The sequence below is a fragment of the Tetrao urogallus genome, assembly GCF_951394365.1.
Source record: "Tetrao urogallus genome assembly, chromosome: 1".
Classification (NCBI taxonomy): domain Eukaryota; kingdom Metazoa; phylum Chordata; class Aves; order Galliformes; family Phasianidae; genus Tetrao; species Tetrao urogallus.
In genome coordinates, this window is record NC_136813.1 from 168,826,463 (window position 1) to 168,849,753 (window position 23,291).

The 23,291-nt window shown below is 34.9% G+C and overlaps 1 protein-coding gene across 1 annotated transcript in view; it reads right to left on the reverse strand.

The window, feature by feature from the left end:
* The window catches only part of TFEC (transcription factor EC), a gene marked incomplete at both ends in the record, with an annotated part of 69,610 nt that overhangs the window by 1,153 nt on the left and 45,166 nt on the right, over positions 1-23,291 (reverse strand). The window contains 4 exon segments of the mRNA XM_079549842.1: positions 153-300; positions 7,263-7,338; positions 11,370-11,426; positions 12,275-12,389. Of these exon segments, the coding sequence (XP_079405968.1) occupies positions 153-300; positions 7,263-7,338; positions 11,370-11,426; positions 12,275-12,389 (396 nt within the window).

The window sequence follows — 23,291 nt, forward strand, 5'->3', positions numbered from 1 at the left end:
ATATCCTTTCCTCAATCTACACCGCAATAAACAGGGAAAATGCCTTTGCTGTAAGTGACATTTGGGAAAAAAAATGATACAGATTAATAAAATTTGATGAGGTAGGAATACTGAGAAAGCTTTGAAGTTCATGACAACTCCCTCATACAGACCTGAATTCGGAGTAGAAGTCTTCTGTTAGCGTGCTCTAATTTCTTCTGTCTGTGTTCTAATTCTCTGGCTCTCTGTTGTTCTTTTTGTAGCCACTTGATGTACTCCACTGATGCTTTTAAAATAGTTCCTTTGTTCCAGCGCATATCACTGCAGAATGTAGAGATAACCTTTTCACAATTGTGCATGTCAGCAGAATTCATAAGAACTTACAAAATCTTTTACATTAATATGAAATAATGATTTACATGACTATTATTCACTCTTAGATATTATTGCTTCTGAATGGAAATTTTAATAGAATAGTTAAGAAGCCCTTATATAGTAAAATTAATCCCAGAATGAAAATAAGTGTCAAAAGAAAGTAATAAAGTGACTTTTTGTGGGAGAGCTAAATGCAATATCATGATTCTACCATTACAGTTTTTATATTTTTAGTGAAAATTGCTTTTATTATTAACTCTGAGATTAAAATCTATGTGCAGTATTTCTGCATTAATGAACTAGGAAATATACATTACTGAGGACTTAAGCCTAAATTTTTAAAGATCGTTTCAAATATACTACTCTTTTTTACCTGACTTACTAATGAGGTTGCTTTTAAGCTTGTTGAGAGAAAAAAAAAAAAAAAAAAGGTCTGTGCTGAGTGCCACTCCTCACCGATGATAGACTACACAAATCATGGTTTGGTAACCACAATGGCAGAAGTATGACAAAAATTACTGCTTCAGCAAGTTTGGAACAACATAACTCAAGTTAAAATTCACAGCTAAATACCAGATTCCAATTCAAAGTAAAAATTAACCCATCTCCCATTCAGAAAACCATGGTTTAACTACCAGCTTACAAGAAGTCTTACTAACCGCGCACTTGTTCAAATGTACCATGTGTTCAAGGAGTTTCACATATCCACTTATTAATTTTCCATGTATTCCTTTATGAAACATATTAGAGGCTTTAATAGGAATAAATTTTGTTGAAAATCTTGAATTCCTGACAAAGTTCAGTATTTTATGATACAAGGATAATTAGTGTTGCGTTAAATTTAGTAGAGTCAATCTAAACTATTTATTTCACTGCAAGGTAGCTTAAAATGAACCATCTTGACTTACAGACATTTTGGTCCTATAAGGCAGGCTCAAGAGGGAAAAAGATATTCAAACTAGTTAGAATCTGAGGTTGGAGTAGAGAAGTAATCAACTTAGTGCATTCTTTTTAAGTATCTCTTCCAAATACTTACACTTATACCCTGATATTTATAGAGTCAAGAAGAAATATAAATTATATCCTTGTCAGTTACCACTTTCCATTATTCTGTTGTTTTAGTTAATGAGACTTGACTCTATTCACAATCTGAGTAAGTAAAATTGTGGTGTTAAATGGATTTAGTTCTTGTAGGAGTATCTATGGTTTTAATTCAGGCTCTCAAAATAAACGGCCAAGGAAACTTACACTGTTATCCCAAAGGTAAGAAAGAACTCTTGAAGGCCTCCACCAAAGTAGCTGTCATTCTGCCAAATGTATAGGGCAAATGGTAGACAGGTATGGGACCTGGGGATTTAGACCATCTGGCTTTTTCTGATGCACTACATAGATGAGAAACCCTTATGGAGGTTCAGAAATTTGCACATGCCCAGGGCTGGGCAACTCTTTGGACAAGGGGCCATTACCAATAAGGCGTGGGAACATGGCGCAGGGCAAAACTGGGGCAGCTGGATGAAAACAGGCCAGGGATTATTCCATGCCACATCATGCAGAAAGCTCTAAAACTGTGGGCAGTTGGCCAAGGGGGCAGATGTTGCTTGGGAATTGGCTGCGCACCAGTCAGAGGGTGAGGAGATGTTGCACTGCTAGCAGGCTGCTGATCAGCAGTTAGTTGAGTGTTGGCTGGTGGGTGGCCATTAATTATATGGACAATATATGTATATATATTTATCATTGCATTTACTTTTAATTTCTTTTCTTTGTCTGTCTTAGTAAAAAGTTTTTATCTCAACCCATTCGTTCTATTTTGTTTCCTGTTTTCTCCCTCATCCCACTATGGGGAGTGAGCAAACAGCTGTGTGGTGCTGAGCTGCAATCTGAGTTAAACAACAACAAAGAGCTAAAGATAGGAAGACAATAACTTTTCAAGATGGGAATCTCCAGTGACATCTCAGGTATAAGCATGCTATTTAGAGCTTAGAATTACCACAGGTTTTTATTTAATTTCAAGTGAAAATGACTGATTTAGGACATTTTCATAGCGATTTAGAATAAGTGCAACATTAACAAAAATACATACTGCATAAACTCTGAGAAGAAAATCTGAGTAGGTACTAGGAATCAGCTCCTCCTAGCATGTAGTTAAGACCAAATTAAGCCAATTTTGAATTGTTCATCTAAACATTAAAATATAGTAGTATAAAATCAATCTGTTGCTAATGAAATGGAAAATTTTACAACATCTAACAGCAGGAGAAAACATAAATATCACATCAAACAAATATTTAATAGTGACTTCATAAGTTCATGTCAGTTATAAAGCACTATGAATTAAAAACCAAATATAGACAAAAATGTTTTTCAGTCAGTTTTCCTGACTGGCATATCAGTAAGACAGATATTCATGATTGTATTGGAAATCTTTTTATCATGCAATTCATTAATGTCACACATAATTGACAACCTTTGTGATATTACTAAGTTTTATTTCATATTGCCTTGACACTTTGAATTTTTATGTATACATTGTAATGATAAATTTTCTCATCATCTAAATTATCACTGAAAGGCTAATTCTGAGATTCAAATTGCCAGAGATGGATTCAATCATATAAGATGAGATACATAGTTACTTTTGGTTGTAACATTTACAAAATTTGAGAGGCAAAAGTATTATGATGACCTAGGATTAAAATGCTGTGGTTGTTATTATCACTTCAAAGACTTTGAACCACTTCTACTGAAGTGATGAAGGTGTCTGCTAAAAGAACAGTGATGTACAATATATCTACTGGTCAGTATGCACTAACACATCTGATGCAAGAATAGAGTTATTCCCAACTGCTATTTGTATATCGGATATTATATGTATGTGTATGCATGTGTGTGTGAACTGCTATTTGTATATCAGATATTATATGTATGTGTATGCATGTGTGTGTGAATGTACATTTACTATTTCACTATTTTTAAAAATCCTTACTTTAAAAATCTTTCGTCTGTTTGTTTTGTATTGTTTTACTCTGTTCTGTAAATACTGGGACACGTGGGAAAGTCTACATGTGATACAAGTCAGTTGAGAGCAGTAAGAAGTCGAACAGGACTGAACATCAATAGAGATCTCTGCAAAGGAGGATTGTGTCCTTGTGTCTTTCTACACGTTACAATAATTTGAAACTTTAAGAAAGTTACAGACATTAATTTAATTAATATAGGTCTACCACGCTTAATATGATTGGCATGGAAAAGTAGCAAGTAAGTAAAATACACAAAGTGTTTTATTAGTCTCTGAACCCTAGCTCCTCTTAAGTTTATCAGCTAAATCTCTCTATGAAACAATCAGGCCCAGAAATTTAGTGAAACTGTTATCTGGGAGAGTTGCTAATTTAGGAGAAGAGAAAAAAACAAAACACAGCCATTAGAGTAATTTTCAAATTGCTTCCATTAAAGTATCTTTGTTGAAGTCAGAGGAGCTTCACTAGCTTTTACAAGTTGAAGGACATCTGGAGGAGGGACATGAGCACCTGATCTTCTAAGATTAAAACTAAGTAATGAAAGCAAAGTTTGGGAGCGCGCAGTAGTCACAGGGTTTGCTAGCTGCAGAGAAGTTAATAATAACAAATACATCTGTGAAGTTGAAACTATGTTTGCAGACCATTTATTTCTCTACTTCTGAGAAATTAGCTTTAAACTGAGCTTGTTCAAAGAAACACTTTGAAGGACTTTGCACCTGTTTTGATGACCTGTACAATTACCAAGCGTGTTCTCCTGAAAGAGGCAGCAAGTTTCTGTTTTATAATAGCTTGAGTGTACACAAGCTTTTCCTTTACAAGAAATGAGGCCATGCTGGCCATTAGAAGGTCTGCCCACAGACTACAGACAGAACATCAGGCACAGGTGCACAGAGCAGAGTGAGAGCAATCCACTAATTCTGTCCAAAACACTTAGATGTTCTTTTACCATCTTGGTTTGGTAGAACGACAAGAATTCATAAAGGAAAGATGTTTTTTCTCAGTATTTCTGACAATTCCAGTCTATCTACCTAAAATTGTTCTTGAGTTGTTATTCCCACCCTCTATCACCCTGTTAGCCACCGGATTTTGAAAGGCCGAACATGAAGAAATCAAGAATGTAAAAGTGAGTATAATTAAAAAGAAAAAAAAAAAAAGTTTTGCTTTTTCAGCTAAATATGATTAAAATTTTGGGCCTTTTTTATTCTGTCTTCAAATTTTTCCAAGAGTTTTGCATTTCTGAAACATCTATCACTTAGCTATCTAAGCTCTGAAAATTAAACAAAGGAAGCAAAGTTCTTTCCAACTTATCTCTATTTTCCAATGCTAATGAAGTGAACTTAAAACATCTATTCATTCAAGTAACATAATCCATAGTTATCATCATTAAATTGAAAAATAGTAAAGAGGAGAGGAAGAGAATAGGGATTTTATCTTTTCAAAAGCAAGTCCCTGTAGAGGCTTTGTAGGAGCCAAACAAGTTCACCATATAACTAACAAAAGTAAAATAAAATAAAAACAAACAAAAAACTTCTGAGAAATATGATTCATAGAAGATTTCCAAATAGCATCAAAAATGCCCTTTTCTACTCCTGAGTCTGAACATAATCTTATTGAAGCAAGTCATCTGGGACAGGCATGCTAACCACAATGACTTAGTCATAGCAGTATTTGCTCTTCAATGCAAAGGCTGTTTTGTTTCATTATCATTAGTCCACGCATCAGTAAGGTTTCTCCCTTCACACCCAAACTCCCACTATAATATAAGAAGAATATTTAAAAATCAATATATAAGGTGATGTGTGGTAAAATGTTACAGATAAAATATTGTAAGAGCTGATACATCTTTCTTTCAAAGAAGAGGAGGGCAGATTGTGGGCACAGTAAGGTATTCTAGGGAAAAGGAAAGAACTGAAAGAGAAGATAAGGACTCTGAGTTATGAGTTGGCAACACAGAATGATACTAGAAATAAATAATTTTGAACTGTTCAGCCAACAAAATGACATGGTCAAACTGATGTATTTCCTCTTACAAATATGTATAAAAATGTATTTACACTTCTTCAGAGGAATTTAACTTGGCACCAAAATGCAGCAAAATTACGTTATAACTTCATCTTTCATTGTGTCCAGCGTATTTGATGCTTCTTTCTTCTTAATACCAACACGAACACTTTAAAATAGGCCCATTTTTAAAAGTAGTACCAATTACCAGCCTTTTGAAGACAGCAGTCCTCATAACCTAGAGTTTTTTGCTTTTGCAGACATAAGCTCTTCTAGGGCCAATGCTCTGTTGGACACAATCATGGGACTGGAGACTAAAACAAGAAAAGCTGATGCAGTCAGGATATTTTTCTGAAACTTTGATCCAAGGCTACATCTCCAAAATCAGTAAGTAAAATCCATCATCCACTTACTGGAATAAAATTGCAGTTCTGGAGCGTTCATTTTAAGTACATTATAAATGACTGTTAACAATTTGAACAAATTAAAACTGGAATCCAGACCAAAAACATGTAGCTGAAGCACCTCTGTAGGTAATCAAAACTACAACTAGAAATTGTACCTCATGCTCATTTCTAATTGCAATATAGCTTGCTTCCATTATCACTTTATAGCTGCAAACCAACACTGCCATCCACTGTTTTTCTGAGAAATCTTTCAATTATTTGCCCAAATGGCCTTGAATACTGAAAGATATGCCAGCAAAATTAAAATTCTTTTACCAGTGTTTGTTTGCAGGTGATCACAAGCGTCCAAAAATTTATGTGGACACTTAAAGTACTTCTTATTTTAGCACTCTGTAACACTCAGATCTATATTAATAACAAGAATGTGCCTATTTATCTAATGTTGAATGGATGCTGTAGAATGAAAAGTGAATTCTCTAAAAGAGTAATGACATGTTAACTTTCTCTCTGATGATTTCACTCAAAATGTCTAGTTTTGCCAATCTTGTCTATATCTAAGTCTTACAGTGTTTTATAGTCTTATAGAAATCCTTAATATAATCAAAAGTTTCTTAGTCCGGAAGAAAACAAAAAGCTGAAATATCAATAGATGTTTTCCTTCGAAGTATAGTGCAGGTCTGCACTGACATGCAAATGATAAAGAACAAATGTGTATAATCTATTTTATGCAAAATGCAAACATGGTCTTAAGTCTTCCCTGAGCGACATAAAATATCAAAGGCTGAAGTCTAGCATTAAATAACCCACTGAATTGCTACTGCTAATCGTACAATAGTATTTCCTACTGAGGCAGATTTTTTTTCATATTGATGACAAATATAAGCTTGAAGGAAATGCAGATACAGTTTAAGAAATGTACATTTTGTATTACTGTAAGTATACGCATTAGTATAAATTGCTATTATTATAGCAATTATTATTTTTAGCCTTGCTTTTCAGGACTTTTTTTTTTCCTCCACTGACTGGAATACTTCTGAAAAAGGCCCAGTGTGCAGTCTCTTAACCTGAATTTTAATATTTTGTTTGCTTATTTATTTATTTTGCTTAGCCAAAGGGCAGATAGTGACAGCACATATTTTGTCTTACCCCACTAGAGGGCCCACGGTGAGGGCTGAAAGCATCATTCCTTCCTTCTCCAGAGATATCACACAGACTTGTGGTGTTTTTGGCTTATCTTTTCCCCACTCCATCTTCCTGGTGTGTGACACACCAGTACTGCTTTTATTTTATTATCCTTTCACATAAGTTTTCCCAACAGGCACCAGAAATCTGACAGAAGTTTGTCATGAACAGACTGATTCAAGCTAGTGGCCTGGCACAAACCATTTCATATTACATCAGTCAGTCCTACGGCCAGTATGCAACTATGATTTTTTTCCTGTATTTAAATGATAAACATTATTATAGGAAAGACTGTTGAACTCACGGATCATTAGACTTGGGGATGAGTGTGCCAAGCTCCTTGATTCGGTAATTAATGTTATACCTTCTTCTTCTCTCAACTGTTAAAAAGAAACTAAAGTTACTATTTTAATGGTGAAATATTCACATTTTGTTAGAACTCCTGCTACAGACCATGGTTAACAGCTTTGTTATCTCTTATCTACAGCATTTTAAACCATGGAGGGGACTTATACAGCCATCCCTCTTCATTATGCTCCAGAAACATTTAATACTCAGAACATTTGTTTCTTTTGGTGATGGACAACACAATAATATTTAGAATAAATTTTACAATAACATTCAGAAAATGAAGAAAAGTACTATTTGAACAATTAAAAAATTATATTTAAATTGAATTTTGCTATGCAAAAAAAAAAAAAAAAAAAAAAAAAAGACTACATATTTTATCTTTATTTACTTCCAGTTTAGTTAGAAAGATAAAAAGAAGATAAGTTTTTTAGGTCCCTTCCAACTTCAGTCATTCTATGATTCTGTAATTCTGTGAGTCTTAGAAGTAGTTCTCCCTCTCTGTGCTCTCAATCTGGTCTCTTGAAATATTGGAATCCAGAATGGAGCACACAGAAGTCCTGTCACTTTTCTGCCTCCATTTAACTAATGTAGAGAGACTTCTCCCCTGCATTCTCACAAGATTTTCTCCACATATATATGTAGAAATATCATATTTTTCAGTGGCCCAAAATAACTTTTGGGGGATTTCTGGTACATAATTGTGACACAGAAAGTATATTCAGTGAGGAAATAAAATACCTAGGACATACTGGAGATGTTAAACAAACGTTCTGTAAATGCAGTAAGTCTGTTACAATCTAGATAACATAGTAAGACAATTATGAGGCTGAAATTAACAGATTAGAAACATCATTGGTTCATGTGCTTTAATGCAGATCCTGTTGTACGTGGAATGGCCAGCTACTCAGGACTTCCAGCTCCAGGGTAGCCTAAACTGAGAGATAGCATGGAAATCCTAGAAGAATAGCATATTATACTTTTTCTATCAGGAAACAAAAAATAAAGAAAAAAAAATGAGGAGGAAGAATGACAGATACTACAAGGAGTATGGCTGTGGTATTTGTGAACGTCCTACTGGTGTGATCTTGCACTTCTATCTGCTCTCTTCACATGGTACTTGGACCCAATAAAGGCTGCACTGAATAGGTAGATTCAATTTCAGCCCACCACTTTCATTTCAGAGCAGTTTCTGATGCTCCCCATTTTTTGGACAACCTTTCCATGAGCTCAAAATGCTAATACCACTACCCTCCACCAGACCAGAAATGACCCAAGCACAAGCAGAATGCTAAATGTTCCTTTACATTCATACATGGAGATGCGCACTTTAAGTTTAATGCCTTAATTTTGAATGCCTGTACAAAAATCCTATCCTTAGAACCCAGGACAGCTGAATTAGAAGACTGCAATCAAGGGATGCCTGGTGGGTCTTCCTAGGCTGACTTCAACCTCTCACAGTCATATTTGTATATCACTTGCAGATTCAGCTCCACCACGTAGTTCACTTTTATTCCTTTCCTTCTCCCAGAACATAGAGATCTTCCTTCTTGCTTGCCCGTGCAAGCCTTTTAGACTTGTGTGTCACTTAGCTACTTTCTCCCTCACAGACTCCAGTTCAAACCTGCCTGGACATTACTGTTTACCCTCCTGAAATGCTCTTGGCAAAACGTATCAACATTTTTCTCTCTCTAGAAACAGGAATTTTGCTTTACAGATTAAAGCATTTCAATCTTTGTAGTTGAAATTTCCATATTCAGGGGATAGGATTATAGTCCATCTGAATGTACTGTTGTTATCCCTTTCAACCCATTGGCATAAATACGCTGGATCTCTTAGGAGAACACAGTGCATTCAAGCACAGCAATTGAACAACATGATGTCTTTAGTTATAGTGAGGTTAAAAAAAAGTATATTAAACATGCAGTTTTACAGCTTAGGAGTTGCAGTTTAATTCACATTTATAGTGTGGGAAAGTCCTGAAAGAGACACATCAAAAATAGTGAACACTGGCTACTTAAAAAAAAAAGAAAAAAAAATTCCAATGGAAGTAAACTCTTTCTTTTTCTATTTTATTTTTTTTTCTGCAAATAAATTTCAAATGGTTATGCTAGTGAATCAGAAGGGAAATTCTGAAATTTTGAAATTTTGAAATATTTTTCCTGATTAATTCCTGTCACAATTTCAGTGATGTACTGGGTTACAAAAAAAAAATCTCAAGCAGCAAATTATACCAAAGCCAAAATAACAATAAAGAAATGAAAGTACATATACAAGGATAATCAGATAGCAAAAAAACATAAAAGCTTTAATACTTTTGATTGTTAAATAATAATTAAAAAAAAAGTAATGGCTTAAATTGTTGTAATTGCATAAAGAAGGGTTCCATTTCTTAGATCTAAATTCCCTTCACAGTTCCATTGAGAATCTAATATTTCAAAAGGAAAGTTTAAGAACATTTCTCTGAAGTGTGGACCTTTATGATGAACATCGGCAAAATTCTGATCAAGTTCCAAAAACTGATTTTTCTCACCATCTCTAACGTAACTAAAATAGGTAATGATGCTAATAAATGTGCTACAGGTAACGTGCTAATATGTTCAAGTGTTCATATAGCAGAGCTATCTCCAGAAAGACTTTGAGCTCTGAAAGATGCACCTGGAGCCTAACTAGAAGCGATGTCACGAGTCTGCTTGCCATGATCCTGGCATACTGTCTTCATCTCGCTTTCTAGCACTGAAGGACATTTCACAAACACGTTTATTGCAGAAAGGATGACCTCAGAGCAAAAAAAAAAATAAACAAATTGTGGAGGAAATGGCAATACCTGTTATCCCTAATGTGTGCTTGCAACTGTCTTGTTCTTCTGGCAGTTCCAGACAGCTCCTAACCACCACCTTTCCTAGGCCAGCCAAAACTCTCTATTCCTACCCAAACAAGACCAGCAGCAGATACTGTGGTAATTCAGAGAAGATGTGCCCGCAACAAACAAAAAAATCTACATGGCTTGTTTGTGATCCACTAAAAATGTGCAGACAGAAACAAGGATGCCTTCTGGAGAATCAAAGTAGTAGGAAGTTGTTGCACTGTTTGCCAGCACAATGTACCAGTGTACGTACACTTTCAGGCACGTGCAACTAAAGTTGTAAATCCCTCCAATGTCACTGGAATAGCCAGAGAAGAAAGATATAATTAGTGGTGATTACCACTTTATCAAATCACCAATTTAGGTAATTCATGAATTATTTCTGCCAGAAGTATAAAGGAGAACTAGAGAATATTACTGTTTTATTCAACACTCTTCAGAGAGAATGCTTCAGATTTTTGCTTTAGATGACTCTTTAGAGGGAAAAATCGCACAATCTTACAGGCACTTCTCTTTCAGCAGTAAGAGTATATTTATCTATTCTAGACTTTTAAAAAATGTTGTTTAGTTTTTAAGTTTAATATTTAAACACTGAACTATGAAATTCACTGTTTTAAGCTTAAACTGTCTCAGAGCAGTCAGAGCACTGTCTTCCAGTTCTGTTCTGATCTCCTTCTGCAATGTATTGTTTCCATAGCTTTACCTGCTTCACTACACCAGCTAGTTTATAAATTTTTGTTTGTATATTTGATTGATTGAATGATTACTTTTCTCTTCCAATTACCAATAGAGAGATGCAGTCTCTCACTTGGATGTTTCAGTAAGTAACAAGTGAGGAGCCTGGATCATTTCTGCTTTGTTTTCTTTTTCACTGTCTGCCTATTTTCTTGCCTATTTTGCACCTTAATTCTTAAAGAAATCAAGTAAAATGTATATGCACAGGATATATATACAACAGTACTGTAAAATAACAGGGGATGTTGTATAAAGAAATTCATTAATACCGTATAAGGTATACTGAAAGAAAAATGTAAAAGACAACTTCAGTTTGGGGAAGAAAGCTGTGTAGTTGGCTGTTCACAGACTAAGTTAAATTTGACAACCCTGGTAAGATGCAATGAGCAGAGGTATGGTAGCTAATGTACACTGGTTCCCATACACTCTATTTAACAAGATGGAAGATGCACGTATACTTACTGAGATTGTGGTTATCCTTTTTTTGTCTCTCCTTGGCCATTGCTCGCGTATCTGCTTCTGACAGAAAGTAACATTTATGAAACAGCCCTTAAATTGCAAGTCCTGTATCCTATCACCATTTCAGAATGGCCTCTTTTCACAAAAAGCAGACTTCTAGTCATTTTACTTCATTAATCTTTTTATTATTAAACAAAATCTTAAGCGAATCTATATTCTACCAGTATTCAATTTTTGAGCTAAGTCTGGCAGGTTACTTAAGATATTCATTAAGGAAGAGTTTTTATTTAAGAATATAAAAATGGAGGACTATTTTTCTCCAATTTTCTGTACTTTTACACCAGGATAAAACAGTACACTAATGTGAATATGGATTTGCATATCCCATAATGCAAGAGTTAATAAGATTTCTAAGATAACTCATATTGAACAAGCTCACTGTTTCCTCTGAGTGACACTAATAAACTGTACACAGTTGTTAGCATTCTTTGGATTAATTGAATGTAACGTTCAAAGTTGTTAATCCACTAACATAAATTTACCTTGAATAGCCTTATTGTGAGCTTTTAAAAGAACCATTTGTTTTACTCTGGAACAAATTTAATGGATGATAATTTATTTATACCATTGATCAGGAGCCAACATGTGGAAGAATTCACTATGTTTCCCAAAATAATTAGGTTTATTAGAAGCATGATATTCATAAGAACTACACAGCAAACATTTCAGAATTGCTAAAGAGAAGAACAGAGAGAAAATATTTCTCCACGGCCGTCGTCCTTTTCCAGAAATGAAACTGCACACTGAAAAATTCTCAGGAAATGAACTTCTGAACTTTTTTTCAGCTTTTAAGAGAAACACCATCACTTTTGAAATTGTAAAATGTTAAAATATCAGAGTTCTTTTACCTGTGAGTTCCCTTTTTACTGGTAGATTAGCTGGACAAGAAGCAGTTGTGAGACTCATATTAGCTGGTGCCATTCCCTGGTCACTGTTATATATATCCAAAATGCTGCTAGATAGCTTAAGGAGGAGTTGGAGGAAAGAAAAAGAAGAGGGAAAAAACAAACAAACAAAGCAAAAACAAAAACAACAACAAAAAAAACCACTGTTAGAATAAATAAACTTTGAAGAAGTTACGCTCTCTAGAAGGAATTGTATATATGTTTCTATAGGGACACTTATGGAATATTAAACTGCAATGAAAGAGAAGGGTCAAAGTATGCCACTGTTCCCCAAGCAGGTTTCCAAGTTAAACTTGTAGAGGTTTCAGCTGCAGAAAGAAAGCAGAGTATGGCCTGCAGTGCCTATTTTTTAATTCTTTTATGCCGTAGTTTCCAAGTACAGGGTTAGCACAATGGCATTTTAAACATGAATTAGGTGAAAGGTAAAAATAACCTTGCTGATTTTCAGCTACTTCCAGAAATTCTATGGATTCTAGATAATTATCCAAATATTACTTTGAATTATTTTACATTTATGAGACAATTTATAAATACATATGTAGGTCACTCCAAAAGTAATGCCTCCTATTTATTTCCACAAAAACTACAACGGATACAAAGAGCACAATCACTCTATGTTATAGAGCAAATCCTCAGCTACAAAACATTATTTTTCAAGATAGTAACCACCATTAGCTATGCATTTTTACCAGATATGACCAACAACACGCTGTACTGTAAAAATCTTCACCAGCAGAAGCAATATACTGTTGCTGTCACCACTGCTGAAACATACTAGCCACCGCCTCACTGTTTGGTCTTCATGAATGAAGACCATTGACAGACTTCTATCTGCTGCCATCTGTCAACCAGCAACAAAATGTAATGGGATACTGGTTGGAAGGTTCAACCTCCATTGTCGTATCACCAACATCTGCCTCTGACTTCATGGGCCAACATAATAAAATAGAAGGCATTACTTTTGGAGCAGTCTTTGTAGACATTCAGTAATGTACAGTTCAGGCTCTGCTAAGATTCTGTGACCATATAACAAATATTTCATGACTGAACATTGCATAATATATCAATGTTTTTCCAAGTCGACATTCAGAAGAAAAAAAAAAAATTACAAGGGAATAGGAATGCAAATCAACCTTTTTTTTTTTTTTTATTTCATAATGCATATACAGGCTATAAAGACCTTTTTACTTTTACTTTTGAGGCCAACATAAGAGGACTTAGAAACTGCGTTTGCATCCAACAGGTCAAGAAGAAAACTAATTTTTACAGATTTAAACATACATCTTGAAGCACCCTAGGATTTTACAGATAGGTCATTGAGATACCAACTAAATTTCTACTGGGAACAATCTTTTATAATATTCTGCTCATTTGTCTTCTTGTACAGACTGTGAGCCTCACCATAAGTTGTTCTCAACTGAGACATTTTCCCAGTGATTTGCTTAGTATGAAATTATCAAGTGGTATTGCTTACTATATTTTTATTAATAATTCTTAAATTGAAAACAAGCTTTATTGTTGTAATAGTAATTCTACTAAATTTTCTGAGAGCATAGTTTGTATTACATTCTCCTATTAGCCCAGAATGGAATGAAACATTCGGAATTCTTTTTGAAAACACTTAAATAACATGCTCATTTTAAAATAAATTGTAGATGTCTTTTATATAAGAGAACTGAGAAATCTTAAGTACCATTAGAAACTGAAACATCGAGTCAGTTTTGAAAATCTGATTAAATATTTGATCTCTCAATGAAAATACTTTTCAAGAGAATGTTTGGAATTCAGATGAGTGTTACTCAAGAGCAAGATATGTTTAATATTCAGGATTTGAAAGCTAAGTACATTTCTATGTTAAGCACCTTTGTTTCATTCCTGAGAGGAAAACTGACAAGTATTACAGCATGCACTGCAGATTCAACATCAGATTTTCTTTGTTTCAATGGTAGCATAACTATATTACAAAAGTAAACTCATATTTACTCCAGACACGTTTAAGGACTTCCTACAGTAATAAACTATTTTTGCTTATTGAAATAATATGAAACAGAAATTTCATATTTAGTAGTAATAGAAAAAAAATGAGAGTCAATGTGAGTCCTACTCTAATTACAGTGGAGACTGCATAAAGCTATTATAAGGGTTAGGTTATTATTGCAAATTGGGAAATAGTAACTGCTGAAAACAAAATAATCTCATAAATAATCTAACAAATGAGAAACAAATATGACATTGTGTTTGTATATGTCATATTTTAAATGGTCTGCACATTCGTGTACACAAGTTCAGTAATTTGAGTTTAACTGCTGACAAATTTTCTAAGATTGTCAAAATCAATATTAAAAGACCCAAACTAAACAGTTCAACACGAACTCATGAGAAACATCATTGAGTGTTTCTAATTTATAAATACTGTCATCTTTATGATCTTAGTATAGTTAAATGTCTGTAGTCTATTCACAAAACATGAATTCAAGTGACAAAGCCCAAATCTAAAAGAAGATGTTATAAACACTTAACTGGCTATAATGAAAAATCACTACCAAGACACCTGAAAGTACAAGTGTGGAGGATTCCAAAGCTCTCTGACAATTTGGGTGAGTAACCCCAAAGCCAGTGGTACACATTTCAGCTCAATCAGATTACGCAGTTAATGGTCGTAATATCATCTAACTCAGCTGACACTGCCTGTAGTGACACAAATTCAAATGATTCCTTCCATCAGTAGAATTGCTGAAGTATCATCCCACACAGCCAGGGCTTTGGGCAAATATCTGCCCAAAAAATCAATGCCTGGATGTATCACTTCTATTGGGTAGCCAAAGGAATGCAGTATTTCCCCAAATGTTCCACATTATCTTTGTTCCACACAGTCTCCAGCATTTTTCCCTCATTTTTGACATTTTTTTGTCAGTCGTTAGGAAAGCAGATTCATTACTCCATGTGGATATGACAAAAAAGAAACTGAAACCCAAGTCATTCCAAAACTGGAAGAGGATAGATTTAGACTAGATATTAGGAGGAAATTCTGTACTGTAAGGGTGGTGAGGCATTGGGCTAGGTTTGCCAGAGAAGTTTTGGATGCCCCCTCACTGGAAGTGTTCAAAGCCAGGTTGGATGGAGATTTGAACAGCCTGGTCTAGTGGAATGTGTCCTGCACCTGACAGGAGAATGAAAGTAGATTATCTGTAAGTTCTCTTCTAACCCAAACTTTTATGTGAAATGGTGACACAGGGAAAAATCTGCAGTAAATTATCATGCTAGGAATAACTCTTGATGTCAAGATTCAGGATCAGGTAAAGAAGAGCAGTAATTCATCTGACCTGTCTTGGTCACTTAGAGTTAGTGTAACCATCCCCGTTTCTTATTGATGCTAAGAGAAGCCTAGAATGACTGCTTTACACATCTATCTTTCTGCCTAAACTTTGCTGTATTTTTAATGAGAACATTTCCAAGCAAACTCTTATTTTCACCATTACATAATGTCCTGGTTTCAGCTATGATTTTTCCTCAATAGTGTCTTATTTAATGCTATGTTTTGGCTTCTGGAGAAAAATAATGTTGATAACACACCAATGTTTTAGTTCTAGCAGTGATGCAAAGAGCCAAAGATATCTGAGCTTTTCAGACTGCCCTGATGGTTACAGAGACTAAAGGGGCACAAGGATTTAGGACGGAACAGAACCAGGACAGACAACCTAAGCTGGCCAAGGGGATATCCCACGCCATATGATGTCATGCTAAAAAAAACCTTGAAAAATAGTGAGAAGTTGACAGGGGTGGGCAGCCACTCCTTGGATACTGGCTGGCTATCACTTGGCTGGTGACCAGCAATTGTGTTGTGCATCACTTGTTTTATATATACATATGTGTGTGTGTATATGTATATATATGTATGTATATGATGTACATATATGTATATATAAATATACAAAAATTATCATTACTATTTTATCCACTTCTTTTTCCCTTTTATTAAATAGATTTTATCTCAAAATCTATGAGTTCTACGTCACGTTTTTTCTCTGACTCCTCCATTCCACTGGGAGGTGGGGGGTGTGAGTGAATGACTGTAGTGCTTAGCTACCTCCTGGGTTAAACCACAACACATAAGAACAGTGAGCAAAGAAGAATAAATCTTTCCTGAAATGTATTTACATTGCTGATTATGGGAGAAGTTTAAAGATACAAAGCCAAAAACACAGCAGAGTAGTACTTTGTTGCAACTTTCTGCCTGATTTTGCCCAGCATTGATATCCATCCTGGAAAATCCTTGCAAATATGACAGAATGTTGAAAAGAAGCTTAAAATGGAAACTAGTCAATTTTGATACAATGTGAAGAAAGTTACATTTTTGTCTATGAAAGTAGGAAGCTGCTTTAGAAATGTAGACACAAATAAACATTTTTTGTAATAATTAAAATTAAAATGCATATTGGGTTATGCTATAGAAATAGTATTTTAAAATAGATTTGCCTGTTTGGTTATGCATTAGTGCTCCATGACCAATAATGTCATTTATCTGTCATGATATCATATAAATAGAAAACATTTTTTGTAAATATGAAGCTTTAAATAGCTTAAAAATCTAACTTACGAGATAAATATATACACTGACATTGTCTTACAACAAAAAAAGAAAAAAACCAACACAATGAAATCTTACTAAACGTACTAATCATTTGCAATGATATAAGATTTGTGTACAATAGTGATCTTACAATTACATAGCACTGTCAAATCCAACAAATCCCAAAGCACTTAAAATCTGCGCTTAATTACACTGCATCAAAAGCATGTTCTTGTTTCAGTTCAGAGATGTAAAAGCACAGATCTTTGGGTATGAAAATGCAGAAGTCCCAGGAAATAATCTATTTATCCTGCAGGTGTCATGAGTTACATTGGTTCACATCTGTGATGTTCTGAGAAGTCCTGGTAAGTCACATCATTTTCAACCTTTGCATTGACAATACATATATTTGTGTATGTATGACTGAGAATCTAGATGCAAGTGGCTTGTACAGGGTGAGCGCACACACACTAAATATAGCAGTATATAATTACTCATTTTCCTGCTTCTAAAATGCAGCCAGCTTTGGACAAAAGATTAAAAACCTTTAACACAGTAAGTGATTCGGTGGGAATAACCAGTGACAATGTGGTACAGGAAGAGAATAATACTGTATCTAATTAAAACTGCAAGGAGAATTAAAGAAAGCAGACTGTAATTAAGGAAGTTAGTATTTGGCAGGGACACTAGGGTTAACGTTCTTCCTTTTGTATAAAGTGTCATGGGATCTTCAGTGCCTGTGTGCACAGACTGGAACACGAGAATTTCCATTCATTGGGCTCAATTCTGAAAGATGCTCAACTTCGAAGTTTAAACCAATTATAAAAGCAAACTTTAGTTGAAGTACCTGAGCAACTGCCTGGCTTGAGTTCAGCAGAATCTCACAAAAACCTGAGTCCTGGTGATTGCTGTAAAGGCCTCATTCAGATGAGTTTGTTGCATTTGAAATTTGTGTCCAAACTGCTCTGCAGGCAGAATCGTGTGATAAAGAGTTCACTACCAGATCGCTAGCTGGCAGTAGACAGCAGTGATTGCAGTTTGCAATCTCTCATATCTCACAGAATCATAGAATGGCCTGGGTTGAAAAGGACCACAATGATCATCTAGTTTCATCCTGGACACAGTACTGCAGATGGGGCCTCACAAGAGCCGAGTAGGGGTGGACAATCACCTCCCTCTCCCTGCTGGCCACCCCTTTTTTAATGCAGCCCAGAACACCGTTGGCCTTCCAGGCTGCAAGCACACACTGCTGGCTCATGTCCAGCTTCTTGTCCACCAGGACCCCCAAGTCCTTCTTTGCAGGGCTGCTCTCAAGGAAATCTTCCCCCAGTTTGTATAAATACCCGGGATTGCCCCAACCCAAGTGCAGCACCGTGTGCTTGGTCTTATTGAACCTCATTAGGTTTTCATGGGCCAACTTCTCCAGACTGTCCAGGTCCCTCTGGATGCCTTCTCTTCCTTCCAATGTATTGACAGCACTGCTCAGCTTGGTGTCATCAGCAAACTTGCTGAGGGTGCACTCATTGCCATCATCTGTGTCATTGATGAAGATGATGAAGAGCACCAGTCCCAAGACTGACCCCTGAGAGACATTGCTTGTGACCGGCCTTCACCCTGACACAGAACCATTGATCACAAACCCTTTGGCTGCATCCAGCCAGCCAATTCCTAATCCATCCAACAGTCCATAATCCATTGAACAGGCCATATATCTGGTCATTTTGGTTTTCTTTTTTTTTTTCTTTTTTTTTTTTCTTTTTTTTTTTTTAAGGAATACTGTTTCCTCATTAAGAGGAATACCATACTATTCCAGATCCTATAGCATGACAGCTATTAATAAATATTGCTTAACTTCAGGAAGAATTAAATCAAATAGCATTTCCATATTTTCTAGAAATGAAATAGAAGGATTCTCTTGTTATCTTATATATATTCATACAATAACATGTATGGATAAGAGTTACGCCTGTTCACTTATAGTCCCTATAGGAACACTATGCCACAATAGTGTTCACTTACATGGTTTTTTATAAACTATTTGTTCATTTTAGCTAATCTTTGCATGACATATTTGCATTACAGTAATGCAAGTCTGTAAGGATTATGATTTCATCAATTTTGCACAGATAGAAAATAACAGCTGAACCTTGTTTGAAAGGCAAGTATACTTTTATTAATTTAAAAATTCTGTTGACTGTGGTAATGTTCAGTCTAGACAGGGACCCTGGGCTAGAATGTATTTCTTGGATGTTGGGTTCAATTACCATAGCATCACATTTCATAAACAAACCATACTCTGTCCTAAAATCAATTATATTTCCTATCTCCAACATTTTGACTTGGAGCGTGTTCCAGAATTTGAATGATTGTGAAGTATTCTTAAAAATCTTTATTTCTATTTCCATTCCTGAATAAATATTATTTCATTTTTATATTCCTTTAACTTATGTAATTCATTTTTTAGCATTCATATTTCAATTGCTTTTGTTTTGCTAAATAGAACTGTTCATGCTTCTTTAGCAATACTTGCATGTTGTGATTTGTCCTAACATTTCTCTCTCTACCTTTTCTGCTTTGAATTAGTTTTTCTGAACAGTTTATTTAGCGTTCTAAAAGTTTTCAACCCAGTGAATTCTACAGTGGACATTCCCTCCTGTCTTTTGGAAATCTCTTATGATAGATCCTAAGATCATATTTATCTCCTTTTTTTTTTTTTTTTTTTTTTTTTTTTTTTTCATTCTCATCATTTTGATGGCTTAGGGTCATCTTCTAAGCAACTAATGTAACCAGATCTTTCTCTGTCACCTCCAGCTAATGAGCTCTCAGCTTACTGCAGACATTTCTGTTATTAGTATTTAAATGAATGACCTTGCACTATTACATTCCTTCCATTTATACTATTCTGTCATCACAGTCAGATAATTCTTCCACTACAATATCCTGACCCTCTGTTGTATTGAAAATGCTTTCTACTTTTGCTACCGTGGTAAATTGCATCAGAAAATCTGTATCTTTTTATTCCTGACTCACTAATAAAAACATAAAATAAACTGAGGCTTGGGACTGATTCTTGGAGCACTTCATTAATATCTTTTAAAAAAATCTTTGTCATCTTTTTAGCCCACCCCTTAATTAGAAATTAATCCTGATCAATTCCTTTCTCTACAATCTGTAGATAATTCACTAATATTCATTCACTGAAAGTGAGCTACAATCAATAAATCCCAGATATGTAAGACTACATAGAAAGAATAATTCCAGTAACAAGCAGTTCTCCATGCATCCAAAAATCATGGAAGTGATGAAGGTACAAACATTTTTGAAGAGCAGATACCTTTCATGTCCTAGTTCCCAAAAATATCTAAGGCCTATGATAACAAGTGCTTTTTCCCCATTGTCATCTAGAATGTCCTGGCAAGTTAGAAAAATTAATCATCCAGCCTACTTCCCCTGAGGAGCCTAAGAGCAAGAAGGATGGACTTCCAGTTGGCAAAAGCTCATGTCGTCCAGCTACCATTTCTCTCAGTCCTCCATGATCATGTAAAGGTCAAACAGCACATGTATGTGATCAGAAGTGTTAAAACTCCCAGAACAGGAAGAGATCAGAATCTGACTTCCTCTACCAGAAGTCTTCATTCTGTCTAGGTCAGAGGAGCCCATGCAATGTAACTAGTGGGAAGCAAGCTGCAGGAGTTGTCCTGGTAGAAGAATCTTCCTTAAGTTACCCTTTTTTTCCATGGTTAGTAACAGCAGGCACACAACACTTTGAGGACATTCTGCAGTAATAGAAATATGTAATACAATCCACTGTCTGTGTAGTACAGACAGTTCTGAAGATGTTGACTCCAACACACAGGGTTAGATTGCTTGTACTGTATGTACTGACTTGGCAAACTCAAAGAACAGGGAAGCAAAGCACATACTACCTTACTTATTCTAAGAAGAAACTGTAGCTGCCTAACCTGAAAGATTGGGTACTATCTCTATAAGAGAATATTTCTTTTGGTGCTTGATAAAAATAGTACTTGCTCATAGTGCATCCAGATTAAAGTGTTCACATGTGAATTATTAGTACAATACTTTAATCTTGCCTATCCCTAAATATATCCCCTTTAAATCATGTTATCATTGGAACCTAATTGATAGCATCACTTCAAAGAACAGTTTTGTAAAATGAGGCTACTTCTCCTCCTTAGCCATAGAACATATGTTAGTACCCATCTATCTCAGTGTGATCCTTGTTTATTCATTTTAATTAAAAAATCAAAGGAGGGACTTTACAAAGATTTTATACTAATGTCATATGCATTCCAAATGTAGATATCTAAATTTGGAACCATGTTCACAGTTCATTTTACATACGAAATAAAATCAAATGTGTTCACTATTCCTATTACTGGGATTCTTTCCTGCTTAGACATGATACACAAACTCAATTATTTTTCAGTCTTTGGAGTCCATAGATAAACTTCAAAATGTGCACCAAATTTGGCCAGATAGAGAATTGATCAATGAGAGTGTAATACCACATTCACTGCAACTATTTTCTAAATAGTGGTATCTGGTATACTGTTTCCAATTTCCAATGAGGGGAAAACTGGGTTAATTCTTATATCTTCATTGTATGTTTTACTGAGTTGTGACTTTTCTTCTAATTCAAAAGCATTGTAGACAGGATGAATGCTTTTGTGGGTCAATAAAAGTCCTATACTCAGAAGACTGAAATTCAACCTCTGGCTTTGTTTTGCAGTTGCTAGACTGCTTGAAGAAAAGTGAAAGACAGAAACTGTGATGTTCTTTTTCTTGCAAAGATGTGTTTATGCTTTAAGATATCAGAAAAGTTGCATATGCTGTTTAGAAACTGGATCAAGAACAGCTAAAGATTTTAGGTCCATTTTTAATTAAAATACAAAACACTTCATGTATTTGAAAATAGATGTTCTTTAGAAATAATTAATATCCAAATTTTCCAGTTCTCTTTGTATTATCTGAAAAGAACAGCAGAAATAAATGTATTCCTTTTCAGACTTGTTTTCCTTAGAACAAATTGTATCTCCTTCTATATTTATCTTTAACATGGTTCATAATTGCACACTTCTCAACCAGGAACATAATGTTCAGATATACTATATTACATATTATACATTATGTATGAAAACTAGTTCATTTCTTATCTTCAAATAATGATCATCAAGCTGGTTCATTATTCATCACAGAAAAATGAACTCTGTTCATTTTCCCAGTTATAGTACATTCTGCCCTGATCATATACATAGAATTACATTGTCTAGATAAATGTCTGGTCAAATATGACCAAGCAAAAGAATTTGCTGGAGAATCAACCTTTTGCTGTAGAGTTCTGTTCTTTCAGTTTTCATCTCTATTTAATTTGATTTATTTTATTTCATCTTATTTTTTTCTTTTTTTCTTGGCTTTTCTGGCTACAAAGCTAACTTAAGAGACATGAACCAAAAGTGAAATGATGTCCTGGTATGTCATAAGCCAGCAGAGAGCTAGAAATAAAAAGCCACCAGGATACTGCCCCACTAATCTCTACAGTCTGAAACTCAAAAATGACAATTTAAATAAGACTGCCAGCTGTTTTACTAAGATTATTTTATTAGTAACACCAGATAATTCACTAATTCCTGGTTCCTTTCAACTTCTTCTATTTCTCTCATTATCCTCTTTAAATACATATGCCAAATCATCTGAAGTGTTCCTCTGAAAACAGTGATTGGCATAAAAAAATCTGAAGAAAAATGAGGCTGAGGGACAAGTGAAAACTTGATTTTTTTTCGGGATGTGAATGCCAGCCATTTTCTCTTGAATACAGACACAAGCATCAATATTATCACTACTGCTATCATATATTTATATTTATGTATTCTGTATATCCTCTTACATTTCACATATCATCTAAGCATATGAATACTGTGTAGTAAAGTATTATGTGATCTACTGTGTTTAATAGATTATCTATCATCAAACACATAGGGTTTTATTTTGGCTGGAATTCCTCTTTGTAGTGACTGTTTTCAAATATATTCACAATTACAGTGTAAATATAAATGCATATAAAACTATATAAACTACAATAAACAAATGGCTTATATCTCTGCTGTAAACTACCATATACAGGTAGTAAAGACCTTGGTGGATGGAGAAGGTGATGCTAAGAACAGTAAGTCTATCTTTCACGAGCGTATTTATCAAAAACAGGCTTCAGAATCTGTGTTTTTTGTGCATCTGTTTTATCATGCAATAACATAGTGGCCACTTTTGCTGACCCTGAGTAGACGAATCTTTTATGCAGTTTGTGCCAGTGCCATTCACAGATATTCATGAAGTTCAGCTCAAGAAACAGCCACAGATTATCTATTACAGACC